Genomic DNA, 17,524 nt, shown 5'->3' on the forward strand with positions numbered 1-17,524 from the left:
ATTGGTCTGTCACACCTGAACTCTTTAACCTGGGCCCAATAATATGAAATGACCAAGTCGGCTTATGTAAGAACCCTGGGGCTATGTCCAAAACTCCCCCTACATCCTTAAGCCATTTGTAGTGGTGTCCGAAACCACAATGGACGTTATCGAGTTCACTCATTCAATCCCATACTGCACCGCAATAACGAGTGTAACTAACTGATGTACATTCATTAATTCAAATTAATTTGAGTCATTTTAAATTCTTTAAATTAAGATTAATTCAATTTAAGATGAACATTTACATTACTTTAACTCATAAACAAGTTGAAAACTTATTTTGATAAGTTATACAAGATTCAACTAATTTTAAGCCAGTTTAATATAATCTAAGTTGAAATGAATTATACAGTTGTTGAAATTGCACTTAGAGCTGTAAGGCAGCAGCTTTTCTTTTTTTGTTTACAGTTTAGCAAGCACATATATTAGCAAAACACGATTTTAGGAGTACATTCCTGACCTTCTGTTGACCTCCGGTCTAGACATGGATTGTCTGGGTGAGTAATATGCAGATCGTACGGTGTCGTCCATATTGGCCTCGTATGGGAGTCTTTCCATGGGGGTTTGATATACACTCCTGTCCCAGGCTTGACTGGCCTGCTCTAGGTTGGCGGGGCTGAAGGCCTCCTCCATCTCGTCATTGTCGGTGCTGTCGCTGTAACTGTCCCTGCGACTGGGAGACTTCATCAGCAACCTCTCCAGAGCCGCTTCCACAGGGCCCACCGATTGCTGGTGCTCCGTCTGAGGAGGGGAACTTGTCTTGGGTTCAGGCTGGGGCTTGGGACGAGGTTCCTTTCGTGGAGAAGGCACAGGAGTCTGTGGAGCGGGAATTTTAGTTTTAATTTCAAAGATGTGATAGTTAAAAATAGGTTGTGATAGCTAAATCTGTAAAGAACTGCTAAAGTTGCTAAACAAAACAAAACAAAACAAAACAAACAAAAAAACAAATAGGTAGGCCACTGGAGAGTTATTGAGATCCCAATAAGACTGAAAAAAATACAAATAAAAAATTTATTAAATACTACAAATTAAAATAAATAAGTAATAATTAAAAAAAAACTCAGTAAAACAAAATGAGACACTGAAAATGAGACAATGAGAATAAAATAAGACAAAAGATGATAAATAAATCTCAAAACTCATTAGAATTCAAAAAGAAATAAAACTAAATTAAATCAAATACGCAAAAATAAAATAATTAAATTTAAACATAACAATAATACACAAATTAAAAATACATAAGGTTCAAAATAAAACAAGACACAAAATAAATCAAAACTCAGACAAACTCAAAATAAGATAAAATTAAATACTCAACAAATGAAAATAAAATACTCAAAATATAAAACAATAATGGAACTCTAAATAAGATACTCTAAATAAAATAAAACTAAACCCTAGCCCTGAATACTTAATAAGACTCAAAATAAGAGTATAAAATAAAAGTAAAATAAGACAATAAAATAAGATAAAAAATATCAAAATAAAATAAAATGACTCAAAATAAGACTCATTAAAACTGAATAAAATGGTCTCTAAATGGTGGTGGGACTAATTTTCTAATTGAATATACACCATTACATCATTGAGTTACATCATGGCCTTCCCTTAAATTCTTGAGCAAATTATATATAAAATTAATTTAGAAATGGAACATGATGCTGACACATAAATTAAGATCAGTGAGACTAAAAGTCTTACTGCAATGGCAGGGTCCATCTCAGGTAAAACCCCTAGTTCAGGTCTACACAAGTGAAGGGTCACTTTCTGTCCTGTCCCCCTCAGAGCAGAGATCACCTCCTGACAAACAGCAATAGAAAATACATTTTTTTATTTATTTATTTTTACATTTTGTTTTAAATCATATTTTTAAATCCTCACAGACTAAATTAAAGGGTTAACGTACATGTTGTGAAAGCCCTTTGAGTGGCGTCTGATTGACACGTAGAATGACGTCGCCCACTTCGATGCAGCCACTCTCGGCTGCTGGTTGCCCTGGAAACAGCTTCTTGACCCGGACCATGCTGGAACCCGAAGGCTCTCCGGGAATGTTCTCCTCACGGCTGAAACTGAAACCCAAACCGGAGGTGTTCTTCAGCAAACCCACCTCAAACGTGTTATCTAGAGGGGTTGAATAAAAAAAAAAAAAGTTAACTCTTCACAACCTTTGAGTAACCAGCCCACATGTTTAACCTCTACACCTCTGGCACATTTTCATAAGCTCGTAAGCATGTGTATCAATTCCACCTCATACCCGGAGTAATGAAGTTGTATTCTGCTTTCTTGGGTGGTGGTATCTCCTCCACTGCTGCGTTTTGAGGCTCAGGAGTGTCTTGAGGGGTCAGAGGGGCATGAACTCTGTTTTCTGGGGGCAGACCTTTCTCCATAGACAGATGCACCACCTAGACAACAAGAACATAGTTTTAAAAAACACTGTTTCTTTGAGAAAAGAAAAGTCCTCTAGGGGGTGCAGCGTTCTCACCTGCCCAGTATATCTCAACATCTCTACAGCCTGTTTGTGAGATGCTCCATCAAGGCTCTTCCCATTCACAGCCATGACACGATCCCCTGTAGGACACAGAATCAACACACATGCTTACTAACAGGCTTGTAACGTTTGGGAGTCTCTTGAAGAAACGAACGGGTCATCTTTTACCCACAAAAATATTTCAAATATTATTATAATAAACATTTATTTGTATAACACTTCTCATACATGGAATGCGGCTCAAAGTGCTTCACACGTATAAAAACGAGTATTTTCAATACAATTTCACACACTACACTGTAAAAAAAAAATTGTTGGGTTTAACTTAAAAAAGTAAGTAACCTGGTTGCCTTAAAATTAAGTTGACTGAACTGGAAAAAAATGAGTTAATACAATGAAGGAGAATGATTTAATCATCAAAAACTCAAATTAATAAGTTATCTGAACTAAACAATTTATTTAAGTTGATTTGACAAAAGAAAAAATGTTGTGATAACAAATCTTGAAAATATTTTTTTTTACAGTGTATAAGTATAAAATATTAAACAACTTTGATTTCAACAAATTGATTTCAGCACTTTTTTTTCAACAAATTCATTGACTGATAGAAAATTCAGCCTTTATTAGAAATATAAATATTGTGTAACATTATAAATGCCTTTACTATCACTTTTGATCAATTTAATGCATCCTAGCTGAATGATTGTTTTAATAAAAATAAATTCATTATTTTTACCTTTCTTAATCCTCCCATCCAGATCAGCTGCTCCTTTAGGAATGACTGCTTTGACGTATATCCCTCCATGCCGCAATGTTGTGTTTGATCCACCCTGAGACAGACAAACATGTTAATATAGCCATACACAAAGGCATCATGGGGGAAAAGTGCCTATGCTCTGTCTTTGGATCTAAGAGTGTATTAAGCAATCAATTGGACATTTTATATTTATAAGATATACCCACCCTAACAATCATAAAGCAAACCACTTGATTACTTAAGATGATGATTAATGAATTCCATTGCAGTGTTTGCAATCAATCCAATCATTAAAAGTCTACAAAACAAAAGCTGCATGCTGTAAAAAGCACACCGTAGACAAGAAAATGCAAATCCATGCAGGCATTAGTGCGTCTCCGTCAGAAACAAAACACAACTGAAAATGTCTTTGGCTGTGCGTGTTTCTACACTTTGCTGTACCTACTGTTTTTCAGTTTTACCGTTTTGTGAAGGAGCAAATTCAAATGCCTGTAAAAATCTGCATGCAAAGAGCCAAATCTACTTTCCCAAAACTGAAGCCAAGCGAAGAGCTTCAAAAAGGAGCGAGGGCTAAGGGTACAAAAACACCACACACACACACACAAAGTAAGTAAAGGGGAAACAAAGGAGAAAAAAAAAGAGAGAGCGGAAACCTTTCCAAACAGTACCGTGACACTAATGCCCAGACTGCTGTCTATTTTGGACAGCTCAATGTCAAATAGATCTCCAGGCTGGAGGCTATTGACTTCTGGGCTACTAGCACTTAAAGTCTCCGTGACGATGTTGGGAGAAACCCCCTGTAAACAGAGAAGAGCTGGGGTAAATACAAGGCCGTGCACAGCCGTTTTCATGCAAGGGTCAAAGGTTAATGGAGTTGACATGCACAACTGCATTGCATTTACATTCAGAAATGCAATTGGTCAGAAAGAGAGCGAGGGACGGTCACAAGCAATTAGAACCTTTTTATTGGTATTTCACACATTTGCGTGGTCTAAAGTGTAGCTAAATACTAAGTATTAACCTTAAATAGTGATATAAGCTTTTAAGGGAACTCCAAGAAATGTGGAACTGATAAACCTGAATTTCAATATGTGAAACACTGTGTACTATCCAGGAGCGACAAGTGAAGTTTAATGACGATGATCGATAGAACATTTGTCAGTCATCCCTACCCACACTGAAATCTCATTGGTCCAAACCTCTGTTGTGGCTTTGAGTGGTTGTTAACACATTGATATGCATTTGCTCAATGGTTAATAACTAATCAAAAGTTTGGGGTCAGCAAGACATTTAAAAAAAAAAAATACTTCAGAGTTAAATTGAGAAAAAGCAAAACAGTGAGGACATTGGTAATATTTCAAAAGATTTCCAATAAATGTTGTTCTTTTGAAATTTCGATTTATTATATTCAGCAGTGATAATAATACAAAATGTTACCTGAGCAGTAAGTCAGCATATTAGAACGATTTCTGAAGGATCATGTGACAATGAACTCTTTACCAAGACAAAAAATAAATACAATTTTGAAATCTATTCAAAAAGAATACGAATTGTAATAATATTCCTTAATATTATGGTTTTTACTATATTTTTAATCAAATATATGCAGTCTTGGTGAGCATTTAAAAAATCTTGCTGATCCCAAACTTAAGTACCTCATTCAATGCAGTGAATTTGGTAACATCTCTAACACTAGACCAACATTTTCCTCAGTGGCACTTGATGATGAAACATGATGATTTCATTGATTTAAACTTGTCAAATGGCCATAGTTAGAACATTGTGTCAATGTGAAATATGTTTGAAAATCTCAAATTATGTTCTGCATTTGATTAAGTGAAAATCCACTGGAGGAGGGAAGCAATGAGTGAGCAAGAACTGTCCTATTATTTAGAAAAAAGGCAATTTAATATTTGTTGTGAGGTTTAAACACTGAAGTAACATTAAAAAGCACACGTCAAAGTTCATATCAAACAGATGCTGACTACAATCTCGATAGGAAACCTTGAAGGCTGAGTCAAAGTTCATTTTCAAATAACTACTGAGACTGATTCTACCTTTTTAGTCTTTTGTTTCTCTTGGCTACTTGAGTGTGTGTCTTCATCCATGTCAGAATCCCCTCTGTCTGAGTATTCCAGCTCTTTAGGAACATCTGGCACTTTAGGTTTTCTAGTTTTAGGGGGCAACGCTGGTGGAGTGGCTTCAACACAGGGTTTACTGTCAGCTGTCAGTGACTGCTCTGCCACGGGACCCTCGGTGGGAATGCTGCGATGGAATCCATTGAGGTTTGTTTGCAGGAGGCCGGCGCTCTCTGTCCTGGAGTCCTGCGAACTGACGCTGCCCTGTCGAACGGACTGAGGCGGAGACGTTTTGCTGGAGATAAGAGGCGGGCTGGGGGAGGGTGTATGATCTTCAGAGGAAGAATCAACAACATCTTCCTGATTTTGAGTGGCTGATTTAAAGTGATGGATTCCTGAATGAGAGTCTAACAGAAGGAAAAAAGAGGCTTGTTTATGGTACTGTCATCAAGCCTTCAGAAAAGCATTTTCTCAGACCGAATCTGGTGAAACGCTACATTTATATTTGTTCTCCCATAACGTCCACACGCATCCATTACCTGGAAACAGTCTCTCTTTAGGTTGAGAGACCACCAGTGTGACATCATCAGGGGTGCTCTGCAGAATCTCCACCACAGTGTCATGTGATAAGTCTTCCAGACTGACAGCATTCACGCTCAACAACCGGTCACCTGCAGGAAATGACAAAAATGTGGAGTTAACAACCTTGCACTGAACAAATAAAAATGCTCTATCGACCATCGTCTTTGATCAAAACTTGTCGCTCATGGATAGTACACGGCGTTTCACATATTGAAATTCAGGTATATCAGTTCCACATTTCTAGGAAGTTCCCTTAAAAAGACTAAAATGTGATGCTTTCAATCAGAAAATTCAAACTATTTCTAAATATACAAACAAGATCACTCCTCTTTCCACTTTGATACCTGGTTTCAGACAGCCGTTGATATCTGCTGGTCCCCCTGGTGTGATGGAGCTGATGAAGGAGCCCAGGTCCTGACGGCCAGAATTCTCCCCGCCTACGACCTGAAAGCCTGGTGAGAGACACAAACGCATATATCATTCTACTATGTCTCACAGAAATAAAAAAAAAAAAAAAGAAGAAGAGGCGGTGTGTTCCGGCGCATCAGCGGCGCATTATTCATTTGCTATTTTAAGGGCGCACACTTAGCCATAGTGTAGAGTGTGCACAACGCGCAAACACTTTGCATCTCTCATCTACCCAGATGCAGAAATTCCCATTTTTGCATATGATACATAAATAAAAAAGAAAAATATTACCACATGAGGGAAATCATTGTGGTGTCAATGAAGATGTGAAAAAATAGGCATTAATCTAGCTTACACATTTACTCAAATTATGATACGCCTGTTTAACCGAAGCTAATTTGGGTGGGTTTCTCCCATCCCCATACAATACGGCCCTGATGAAAACCTCGGTCTCCTCGGCTGTGAACCTCTCCCGGCGTGTGCCATTCTAATTGCAATCCTCATGAAACAAGTGTGCCTGCCTTTAAAGGGAATGTGAGATGATACGTATTGCATGTTATGCCCAAACCACACCTATGAGTAATGTAGCTACTTCAGACCAACCCATTTTACATTTGCGACCCGAATATCCGCCCACTTGCGTTTACTTGCGTTTCAGATAGTTAAAATAGGGCATTTTTCTTATCAATAACAGATAGCCTATCATTCAGGCAAAATCCTGATAAGATATTTCAGTGCAAGTCCCCATTTGAGGTGGATGTAAAACAGCACATTTCCCTCCCGGAATGGGATTCATTAATCACTGTGTGAGAGGTGAGGGCTGCCAGACCTCTGCACTCTATCACTCTATAGAGTCGCGTGTGTGTCTGTGTGTGTGGCCTGGTAAACCCTACATTAAGGGGACAAAATGTACCCACAAAGATTGGCAATATCTGAAATCCTTGTCCTTGTGGGCACATATTTTGGTCCCCATGAGGAAAACCGCTTATTAATCATACAGACTGATGTTTTTTTAAAAATGTACAGATGAAGAACATTTTCTGTAATTTGTAAGTCTAGGGGGAGGGTTAGGGTAAGGGGATAGAATACACAGTTTGTACTGTATAAAATTATGATGTCTATGAAAAGTCTTCATAAAACCTCAATGTGTGTGTGTGTGTGTGTGTGTGTGTGTGTGTGTGTGTGTGAGAGAGAGATTTAGCAGCATTTCTGTGTCAAAGGAGCTCCATTCTGACTACTTGTGTGAACTGCTCACTCACCCAGTCCATACTTGGCATCTTTCTTCAGATTTACGGTCTGTATCTCTCGCTCTGGGGAGGGTAAAGCATGCACCTTCTTCTTCAGGGAGTCTGTGGGTGGGAAATAACAGAAAGGGAAGAGGTTTAGGTTTTAAAACAGTGTGTGTTCGTTTTTTACACACAAACACACTTTGGGAACTAACAACCAGTGTTATATATATATATATATATATGAAGAGTTCAGATGCAAAAGCCTCTAAATGCCATTTGAAATTTTCTTCTTTAATGATGATTTTTATCAAACTTGTATATTTAAGTTCAGTGATTTCACTTAAATAACAATTAATAGGTAATCTTCATTGCCATTTAAGTGAAATCACTGAACTTAAATATACAAGCTTGATAAAAAATTATCATTCTAGAAGAAAATTTCAAATGGCACTTAGAGGCTTTTGCATCTGAACTCTTCATATATATATACACACACACACACACACACACACATGTAATTGAGCATCCCACAACAGTCTGTGAGTAATATTTAAATTCAAATTTATTTATAAAGCAAGTTGACCATAGTGCTGTAAAAGCAGTAAAACAATGAGCAGAGAGAAAAAAATAACAGAAAAATACTTGTTCATTGTATATAAGTATAAAAAGTCTTAAATGCATGCACATCTTTCCATAAGCTGGGCTAATCTTTCATAACTAGGGTCTTGGTACTAAGGGACAACATTATGTTTGGCCCAACTCTGACGTGCTATACTAACAGCCGTGGCCAGCAACTCATCCTCGAGGATGAGGGAGATTAGCCCACACTACGGCCATATATCAGAGCTGCTAAAAACACGCGGCTTAGCAAAACAGTGTATCTGAGCCAGAGAAAGACGGCAATAAAACTTGAGCCAAAAAAAAGTGTGCGCGAGAGAGGAAAGAGCATAACAAAAGATGATCTCCATGCCATGCAAAACACCAGAGAAAACAGCAATCCGGAGCATGTTGGATTTGGCAAGTTCTCCTCAGACTTTGGGATTCTAAACTCTGATTAAACAGACGCCATTGTCAATGTGTGGCAAACTACTGTTATTATTGACATTAAAATCAGGACTGTTTTCCTTCAGCAAAAGTTCACTGCAATTTAAGCAGATGTTTGTGTTTCTGGGCCAGAGAGGACAAGACATTTCCTAGCAGCTTTCAGGACTCACTAAATTTGACCATTGAAAAGAAACACATTACAGGCAGGAAAAAAACTACATAGAGCTGTGCTGTGCTCCACAACGCTAAGTGAAAAACAGATTTGTATATCGTACCAGTGATTCCTATGGAGCCGGCCGGAGTCGAGGGCACTCCCGAGCTGTGCATGCTCACACCTGCGAAATATTAAAAACAGGTCAAGGTACTAGACCATCATAACTACCAGTGTTGTGCACTTGAGACTCGGTCTCGAGTCCATATTTTAACGAACTCGGTCTTGTCATGAACTCGGAACTGTCATGCATTTTGACTCGGAATTGTCTCATACTCGAACATATTGGGATTCGGGACTCGGACTTATTCCCGAGTCCACTCGAGTCCCATTCAAAATATGTCATGATTATTACTGTATGTTAATATTTCTTTAAATATGTTTAAATTGAAACGTCCAATGATTGCTGACTTTCTTGTGCGCAACTGCGCATGACTTGAGACTATAATGTTCGTGGCACGCAAATGCAGCAGGACCCAGGTCAGATGTGATGTGGAGCCTCTAGCTCAACTATGAAAATGTCTGCCTTATCATCCATAATTCAGTTGTACAGTAATGTTCTGTGAAAGAGCACTTACTGATTGAAACAATTGTAAGTCATAATCATAATAAAATTCCCTACACCACTATGTGGCCTTTTTACCATTACAGTGTACATGATTCCATGGTATATTTGGTTTACTGTTTGAGTATGGTGCCAATTTTATTGTTACCACCAAATATTTTACATATTCTTGAAGATATCTTTAAGTCTGGTTTGAGACCCAACCTTAGGTTATCCAACCTCTTTGGTCTCGGTCTCGACTCGGACTCGACCCTCTATGGTCTCGGTCTCGACTCGGACTCGAGTGAGCTGGTCTCGACTACAACACCGATAACTACATAATTAAATACATGTATTGAAGGGGATGTATTTTGTATTATGTGACACTAAAGACTGGAGTAATGATGCTGAAAAGTCGCCTTTCCATCACAGGAATTAATTACATTTTAAAATGTATTCAAATAGAAAACAGTTCTTTTAAACTGTTATATTATTTATAATATTACTGTTTTTGCAGTTTTTGGTGAGCATAAGAGACTTTTCAAAAACGTTTAAAAAAATAAAAAACTACCACAAATCTTTTAAATAGTAGTGTAGCTACAATATAACACAGTAATGCCAATTAATTATTATAACTATTAATCAAATAAAGTGCATATTGAAGACTGGTGTCTTATATTGTCATTTAAATACAATAACAATGATTTTATCATGGTTAAAGATAACACGAAACAGTCTTAGCATTTTACATCCATGTGTTTTCACTGGGAGTTGCATGCCATAATGAAGAGGTTGAAGAGTTTTGCATGTCACCCAAAATGTCTTTCTTTCTTTGGATTAATGTGCACCAAATGGTCTTTGCACAATAGAACCAGTAACATGCATGAAGAAAGTAAATAGGGTGAACTTTGCTGTCATGTTGCCCAAAATCAATTATTTGCCAAGGTAAAATAACTTTTTATATAGAGGCTCACATTATTCTCTGACATGATATATAATGATGAATGTAAAAGCACATCAATTCTGTAATCTGTAATCTCTTTATGGCATCTATTCGACATGCGGAGGAAGATGTTGAGAGGATTTGGGCTGCTGCTCTCTCTGATCTGACAGCGGATGACGGGATGAAATGGAGAGGTAAAATGAAAAGATCAGTGAGGGAACCGAGGGAGAGAGCTGTTAAAAAGATAAAACGAAAGAGGCAGACAGCCTCTGACTCCACAGAGAGACGCAGAGAGAAAAAAGAAAAAAAAAAATCCACCCACTATCCTGACAGACCATCAGAAAAGAGACAACAAAGTAAGGAAGTGAGAGACGGCAAAATAAAAGTTCAAAGGCAGAAAGACATGTTCTTTGAGGGTGATGAGCCATTTTCCAGGCAGGTGCAAGCGGAGATAAGAGAGAAGCAACTGGTCGTGTCTCATCGTCCTCACCTACGACATACGCCTGTCCCGTGTCCTCACAGGAGGAAGAGTCAGACTCTTTCTTCAAGCTTTTGGGGCTCCAGCGGGGACTGCCATCGACCGTGGAGCTGAACAAACTGGGAATAAAGTAAAAGAAAATCAGTGCAAAAGGCAATTACATCCAGTGGAATAAATGCAATTATTTCCATTTTCTGATCAATTTATAAAAATCGTTAGAGTGAAACTGCATATGATATTAATAAAATAAAACTAAACACGCGTTACAGTCATAAAGATGTAAAAGATCGCAATCACCTAAATCAAGACGTCACCCATAAGAGCACTGTTCCTGTGAGCATGCATTACACCACTGAGTGTAAAATATTACAATTATCTTCACAGGACTATAAAATGGTTGCAAACATGTGCGAACAGGGTTTTAAGAATATCAGTCTCACAGGCACAGAGACTGTCTGTCTCCCTTGAGAGCTGATTAATGCTGTTGGCCCCAGGCAGCTCAGTGGCAAGCTGACACAGCAACACGCAAAAGCAGAAAAGGAGAGTGCGACAGGCGGAAATAAAACTGCAGAAGAGCAGGAGAGCGAGACAGGTATAACAAACTGAAAGAAGCAGAGGAGAGTGAGAAGGCTATAAAGACGTAAGATAAACCACAGTAGGCAAGGAAAATGACACTGTTTTGAGACATAGGACAAACTACAGCAGATTAGGTGAGTGAGACGGGTGTAAAGACATTGTAAATTGAGTAAAAAAATGGTGGGTGAGATGAGTTATCTATTAGATATGAGTTTTCTTTACAAATTAAATTGTACAAGATTAGGTGAGCGAGACAGGAGTAAAAACATTATTTACAAGACAAACTACAATTGATTAGTAGAATGAGAAGGATGTAAAGATACCATAAAACTAAGCTAGAGGGTGAGACGGGTGTAAAACACTGTAAAGCAAAAACACAACAGAAGAGGAGAGTGAGACAGGTGTGAGGTAATAAGACAAACTGAATCATATCAAGAGAGTGAGACGGGTGCAAAAACCTTATCAGATAAACTACAGGAGAGTCAGACAAGCTTAACCCTAAAGCCGTATTCTTGACAAATGTGGGCAAAATAGTTTTGATTTATTTTTAACAAATACTTCCCTTGATCTGAGTGGTACAAGACTTGGCTACTTTTCCTAAGTTTGCCTCCTGAACACACACTTTTTTTTTTGACTCAATTCTACAATGTTAAGTGGGTGAAAAAAAACTCCTTAATCTTGTATTTGTAAATGGGCACCAATAGAAATGAATAGGAAAAAACTGTAATTTAGAGCATACTAAAATAAGACAAAATAAGACACCAGGTGACCGCAAAGTCACTTCATCTTTAGGTTTTAGCTCTAAGAACTTATTGGAATGATATTTTAGTGTAGTTAAAAAAAAAAAAAAATAAAACATAAAAATAAGCATAATTTACATAGAAAATATGGTACTTTTTGAAGTAAATAAATTCAAAAATACCCCCAAAATAAATAAAACACCATAAATGGATAGACAAAACTTTATCGAAGACAGTGATATAAAATTTATGATCACACCTGAGTCCTCTGTGCCCACATTTGTCCACAAGTACAGGATTAAGGGCTATAAAGTGAATACGGTTTGAGGGCTACAGAAGTTACAAGACAAACTACAGGTGTAAAGAACTGCCAAACAAGAGAGCTATACATGTTTGAAGACATAAGCAGAGCAGGAGATTGAGAAAGTTTTAAAGACATAAGAGAAACCATGTCAGAGCTAGAGAGCAAGGTGGTTATATAAAGGTATTGTAAAAATTGTATATATATATATATATATATATATATATATATATATATATAGAGAGAGAGAAGGAGAGTGAGATGTGTATAAAGGTATTAAAAAGGCACACAATGCAAATCAAGACTGTAACAAAGGTGTGGAACATTAGAAATCAAACTGAAACTAAGTAGAAGAACCTGAGAGTGAGACGGGATACAAAAACATTGTAAAATGGGTATAAGATGAGTTATCCTTATTAAACATTACATAAGTTGTACATGAGTAGGAGAGTGAGACAGGTGTACAGAGACATAATTTTCAAGACAAGTTACAATTGATCATGAGAAGGTAAAACCAGTTAAACTGTCCACCTTTAAAAAACTAACAAAAGCCTGGTTCATACAGCAGCAGTGTGATCATGCCATATGAAATGTATATCCTTGTGTATGTGAGGTGTGCATCTGTGTGAGTTCGAGTAAATGTGATATGAGGTGCTAACTGGTTTCTAGACATTTTATTGTATTCACTGTCATTTTTACTTCTTTATTATCTGAAACTGTTAAAAGCTCTTCTAGGGACAGGTGTTGCGAATTAGCCTTGGCTATAAACACTGTGACAGAGGCATCAGATTGTTCTTTATGTAATAATCTGTTTTTTGTATCTGTCCCTACTCAAATAAACAATAAATAAATAAAATAAAAACATCAAACTATCTATGAGACAGCCGGTGAACAAGACAAGATTGCAACCATCATTTGTTTTGTAAATACATGTTTGCATGTGTCGCTCACCTTTCCTGCTGTCTGGCGACAGAGATGGAGTCCGTGTCGGAGCTTGCACGCTGGTGTGATGATGCAAGCACTTGTGATCGGGCCATGCCGCTCTGTGATTGGCTACTGAAAGGCATCATCCTGTGCTCTGGCGACTCGGGCAGCTGACCCAGGTTATGATGGGAACGGCTCATCATCCTGGGGTTGGAGCTGCTGAACCCCGGATAGGGCACTTCTGGTGGGACAGAGACCCGACCCGATAAACTCTTGCTGACGGATATGTCAGAGTAGGACATCCTCTTGTAGAGGTCAGGGTCAGTGCTGGGGGAAAGACTTACTGCACCCATCCCATCAGTGTACTGCAGACTGCTAAGAGGAGAGTTCTCTGTAGGGAAGAAACAACAGACGATGGTGAAGAACATGCAGAGTGCAACAGTTAAAGCCATGCTTCAGCTTCCATGACATTTTTGGCTTCTACACAGCCAAGAAAGGTTCTGGCATATTATGGCTTGTATCGACTCTATAGTTTATTTTCAACAGTGAGTTTAATGCCAGTTCTTGAAGAGCAAATTGAGGAGGATGGGCCATTTGGAACACTTGCTTATTTTCCAAAGGTCTCTTATTTTAAAGGAACCTTTCCTTGCTTTTTTCTCATTTTGTTTAATCATTAGGAGTTCAACCCTAAAAGTTGTTTCCTTTTGATTTCAAATATTTCAGAATGCCAGAAGTAAATATTGAAATAAATATCAGAAGTCATCTTGTTACAGTGTTTAAAATGATGTGGTCGTCTTCTAAATTCTAAAACAGAAAAGGATTTGTTTAATATCATAAAAGTAAAAGGTTAGATTTGGTTAGACTTTTTTTAAAGATCAATTTAATGCCTTCTTGCTCAATAAAAGTATTTAATCAACTAAAATTAAATAAATATTACTGACCAGAACTATGAGTACCACACAAAACTATAATTAAGAAATCAATCATCATTTTTTTTTAATCAAAAACAGAAATGATTAAAATTTGACTAATTTGACAAAATTAAATAGACTTAAAATCAAATGTTTAACTCACATTAAAAAAGCACTTTCTTAATCCATTTGCCAATAGAGTGCCGAAGTTATCACGTCACTTTGTAGGCTAAAACGTGGAAGTGAGTTAGTATTTTAGCACTCCCGGTTCCCTCTCTCTAAATTCAATGGGATTTTTGAATGGGTTTTTGCAAAATCGTCTGAAATAAGGTCTGTGGTTAACAAAGCCTCTAAATATTTTCACGTTTTGATCTATGACATAAAACACACCAGTTATAACCTGCTTGTGTTTTTTTAAACTTTATTGTGTCTGCTTGTGTTTTTGTTTAACTTTAAATTTGGACATAAAATTTTATACATTTTGGATTGACTTGTAAGGGTCACAACTTTTTGTTGAACACAGATCTTATTTTTTTGCCATTTTCCAAAAGTCTATGGGGAAAATGCATGGGTTTTTGATCGAGGGAACTCAAGCGCCGCTAACTTCCGAGCTGTCCTACAAAGTGACGTCATCACTTCGGCACTCTATAGAGTTAAAAAAAGCCGAGAGAAGGAAATATTGTGTGTAAACTATGCAATATCAGCCTTTCTTGCAGACATATACACAATTTAAATCTATATTTATGCTGTATTCTTGCTCTTTTACAGCTACATAAAGAGTATTAAATTCAAAATGAAATAAACATTTGCTTTCTGCTTCCATTTGTGTTTGCTCTTTCCTTCTTTCTCACCCAGGTCCTGTAGTTCTTGGTTGTTCTGTCTGGCTTTCATGTGCAGGTGGAATTTGTACTGGGCCGAGCACTGGTGCAGCAGATACTGGCAGGTCTTCTGACTGTCTGTCTGGAACAGATGTTTGATCCCGTCCGAAGTGTTCTGCAAGCAAATCTTCTTTTTCTGCCATAGAGAAACACAGGAACACACCAAATAAATATTTCCATGTCAAACAGCCTGAAGCCTTTTCTTCTAGGAACTCCAACACGGCTGTGTGAAACATTCACATGCACATTTAAACACCTTACCGTGAAAGAGATCTTCTTGGTATCCCTCCAGGGGAACCTTAGCACAGGGGTTCGATTTCCATTCAGTACCTCGAAGATGAGGACACCCTTCGAGTAAATGCCCAGCATGATGCCAGTTCGGGATCTCTTCTCAGGAAGCACACGATGGAAGTGAACTCCATATTCTGGCAGTCTCTGGCACACCTTTAAATTAGAGAGAAATGACGAGACCGATCTAATCACAAGCAGACTACAACAACAGTTTTTAGGAAAAGAAATAGAGCTTCGAGCACAATCAAAACAAGTCAGTTTATTCACAATTATTGACTTTACTGTACTTATCTCGTAAAAAAAAAAAAAAAAAAAAAATGTGAATGAGTACAACCAGGCTCCAAGAACAACTTTTGGTCTGGCTGTAATCAAAAGTATTTGAGGGAAAACAGATTGCAGCAATCTATGCTTATTCCAGTCAATTACAGAAGTTTGGCCAATCAGGAAGCTCTGCCTAGAATCACTCTTCAGTTCCTGACCTTGAGAAACTCCAGCTCGGCCTCCTGCTCTGAAGCGTTGAAGTACGAGCTGTGTAGTTTGGGTAGCTCTTCTTTAACGGTGGTCTGATCGATCTTGTCCAGAACCGATGCAGGAAGGTAGTGTTCCGACCGGAAATATGTCTTTCCGTGGAGCTGATGAGATAAACATATAATGAACACTCTTAAATATAAAGGTTTCAAAAGGGGCTGGGTTTACGGTGATGCAATGGAAGAACCATTTTTTTCCTAAAAAAAAACTTTTTCCATTATAATTAACCATTCAGGCAATGGAAAGGTTCAAAAGCCAATTAAGAACCTTTATTTTTGAGAATTAATATGAAGAAATCTTATTTAATTGCTATTTTTTTTTTCTTATAAAACACTATATATGGAGAGTTAGATAAATAAATAACTATGGTAAGGAGGTTTTAAATTGGTCACAACAATCTCTCAAAAAACACCCTCAAGTTACATTGCAATTTTCAAACATCTTGTGAACAAAACTTCTCTATTTTTCCCCATATGTCGTTTGTACCTCCGTCTGATAGTCCCCAAACTCCGCCTGCAGTGCCAAGGACGCCAAGATCATGGAATTTTCCAGGTCACAGCGTACCCGCTCCTCTAGGATATCCTTCCGCAGCTGTAAGTAGTACTGGTGCTTTGTCATTGTGTGTCTGTTAAAAAAAATAGCTTAATTAGCTTAAAATAGCTTACTTTTATTGATGCAGAACCAATCAAAAGATCAGGGTCAGTAAGAACATTTTTAAATAAATTATTACTTTTATTCAGCAAGCATATATTAAAAAGAACAAAATATATTAAGTATTGAAATAATACTAATATACTAATATTAATAATGTATTAATTTAATACTATATGTATTAAAATTCAATATAGTATGTTAAATGGTAATAATTTTTTTTTTTTTTTTAGTTGACCTTTATTTAACCAGCAAAATCTCTCTGAGATTAAAAATCTCTTTTCACAGGAGAATTATTAATAATAATTCACAATATTTACTGTTAATTTGATCAAATAAATAATAATGTTTTTGAGACCCAATGTAAAATCGCTTTATATTTTCTTTGTAGTGGGCAGAACATGAGGAACGTGACACCACATTCATTTTTAGGATTGCAAAAATAAAATGAAAATAAGAGGGGAAAAAAAACAAAACATTTGGCATTCTAGATCCATTTCTGATAGTACAGACTGCATGCTTTTTTTTTTTTTTTGCAATTTATAAAATAGCTAACAAGTTACAATATTTTGGAGTCTGATTGCAGTTGCTGTCTGAGCTCTTACTGTATCAGACTGACATCATCCTGAAAGAACTTGATACGCAGAAACAGATTAAAATTGACATCCGTTTTCTTTTTCTTAGGGTCATCCTTCCAACCATCAGGTGCCACCTTTGAAAGTTTGGAGTCAGGTTCGACGAAGTAGAACTCGTCATCTGAAAAAAAGAAAAAGAAAGTAAGAAAAACAAACAGATTATGCTAAAAGTGTTCAATGCAGCATAACAAGCAAAAGCCTTTGGCTTGGGAGGCATGAGTCAGAGGACTTAATGAACCATCTGTGGACACAAACCACCCGTGTCCATTAGAGCTGTAACTAGAG

The 17,524-nt window shown here is 37.3% G+C and overlaps 1 protein-coding gene across 4 annotated transcripts in view; it reads right to left on the reverse strand.

The window, feature by feature from the left end:
- Positions 1-17,524, reverse strand: part of ptpn13 (protein tyrosine phosphatase non-receptor type 13) — a 73,038-nt gene that overhangs the window by 11,196 nt on the left and 44,318 nt on the right. The window contains exons 13-31 of one of the 4 annotated variants that reach the window (XM_039672725.2): positions 17,210-17,360; positions 16,440-16,578; positions 15,905-16,057; positions 15,396-15,578; positions 15,108-15,270; positions 13,373-13,736; positions 10,817-10,923; positions 8,904-8,963; positions 7,615-7,704; positions 6,292-6,399; positions 5,905-6,036; positions 5,345-5,772; positions 3,956-4,084; positions 3,267-3,360; positions 2,525-2,610; positions 2,297-2,444; positions 1,949-2,163; positions 1,744-1,842; positions 503-858 (exon numbers count right to left, since the gene is read on the reverse strand). In XM_039672725.2, coding sequence (XP_039528659.2) covers positions 503-858; positions 1,744-1,842; positions 1,949-2,163; positions 2,297-2,444; positions 2,525-2,610; positions 3,267-3,360; positions 3,956-4,084; positions 5,345-5,772; positions 5,905-6,036; positions 6,292-6,399; positions 7,615-7,704; positions 8,904-8,963; positions 10,817-10,923; positions 13,373-13,736; positions 15,108-15,270; positions 15,396-15,578; positions 15,905-16,057; positions 16,440-16,578; positions 17,210-17,360 — 3,205 coding nt within the window. Of the gene's footprint in view, positions 1-502; positions 859-1,743; positions 1,843-1,948; positions 2,164-2,296; positions 2,445-2,524; positions 2,611-3,266; positions 3,361-3,940; positions 4,085-5,344; positions 5,773-5,904; positions 6,037-6,291; positions 6,400-7,614; positions 7,705-8,903; positions 8,964-10,816; positions 10,924-13,372; positions 13,737-15,107; positions 15,271-15,395; positions 15,579-15,904; positions 16,058-16,439; positions 16,579-17,209; positions 17,361-17,524 lie in introns of all 4 variants that reach the window. The other 3 variants (XM_039672716.2, XM_039672732.2, XM_039672740.2) reach the window with 3 other exon arrangements.

The sequence above is a fragment of the Pimephales promelas genome, chromosome 19 (genome assembly GCF_988280905.1).
Source record: "Pimephales promelas chromosome 19, fPimPro1.hap1.1, whole genome shotgun sequence".
In the NCBI taxonomy this organism is placed as follows: Eukaryota; Metazoa; Chordata; class Actinopteri; order Cypriniformes; family Leuciscidae; genus Pimephales; species Pimephales promelas.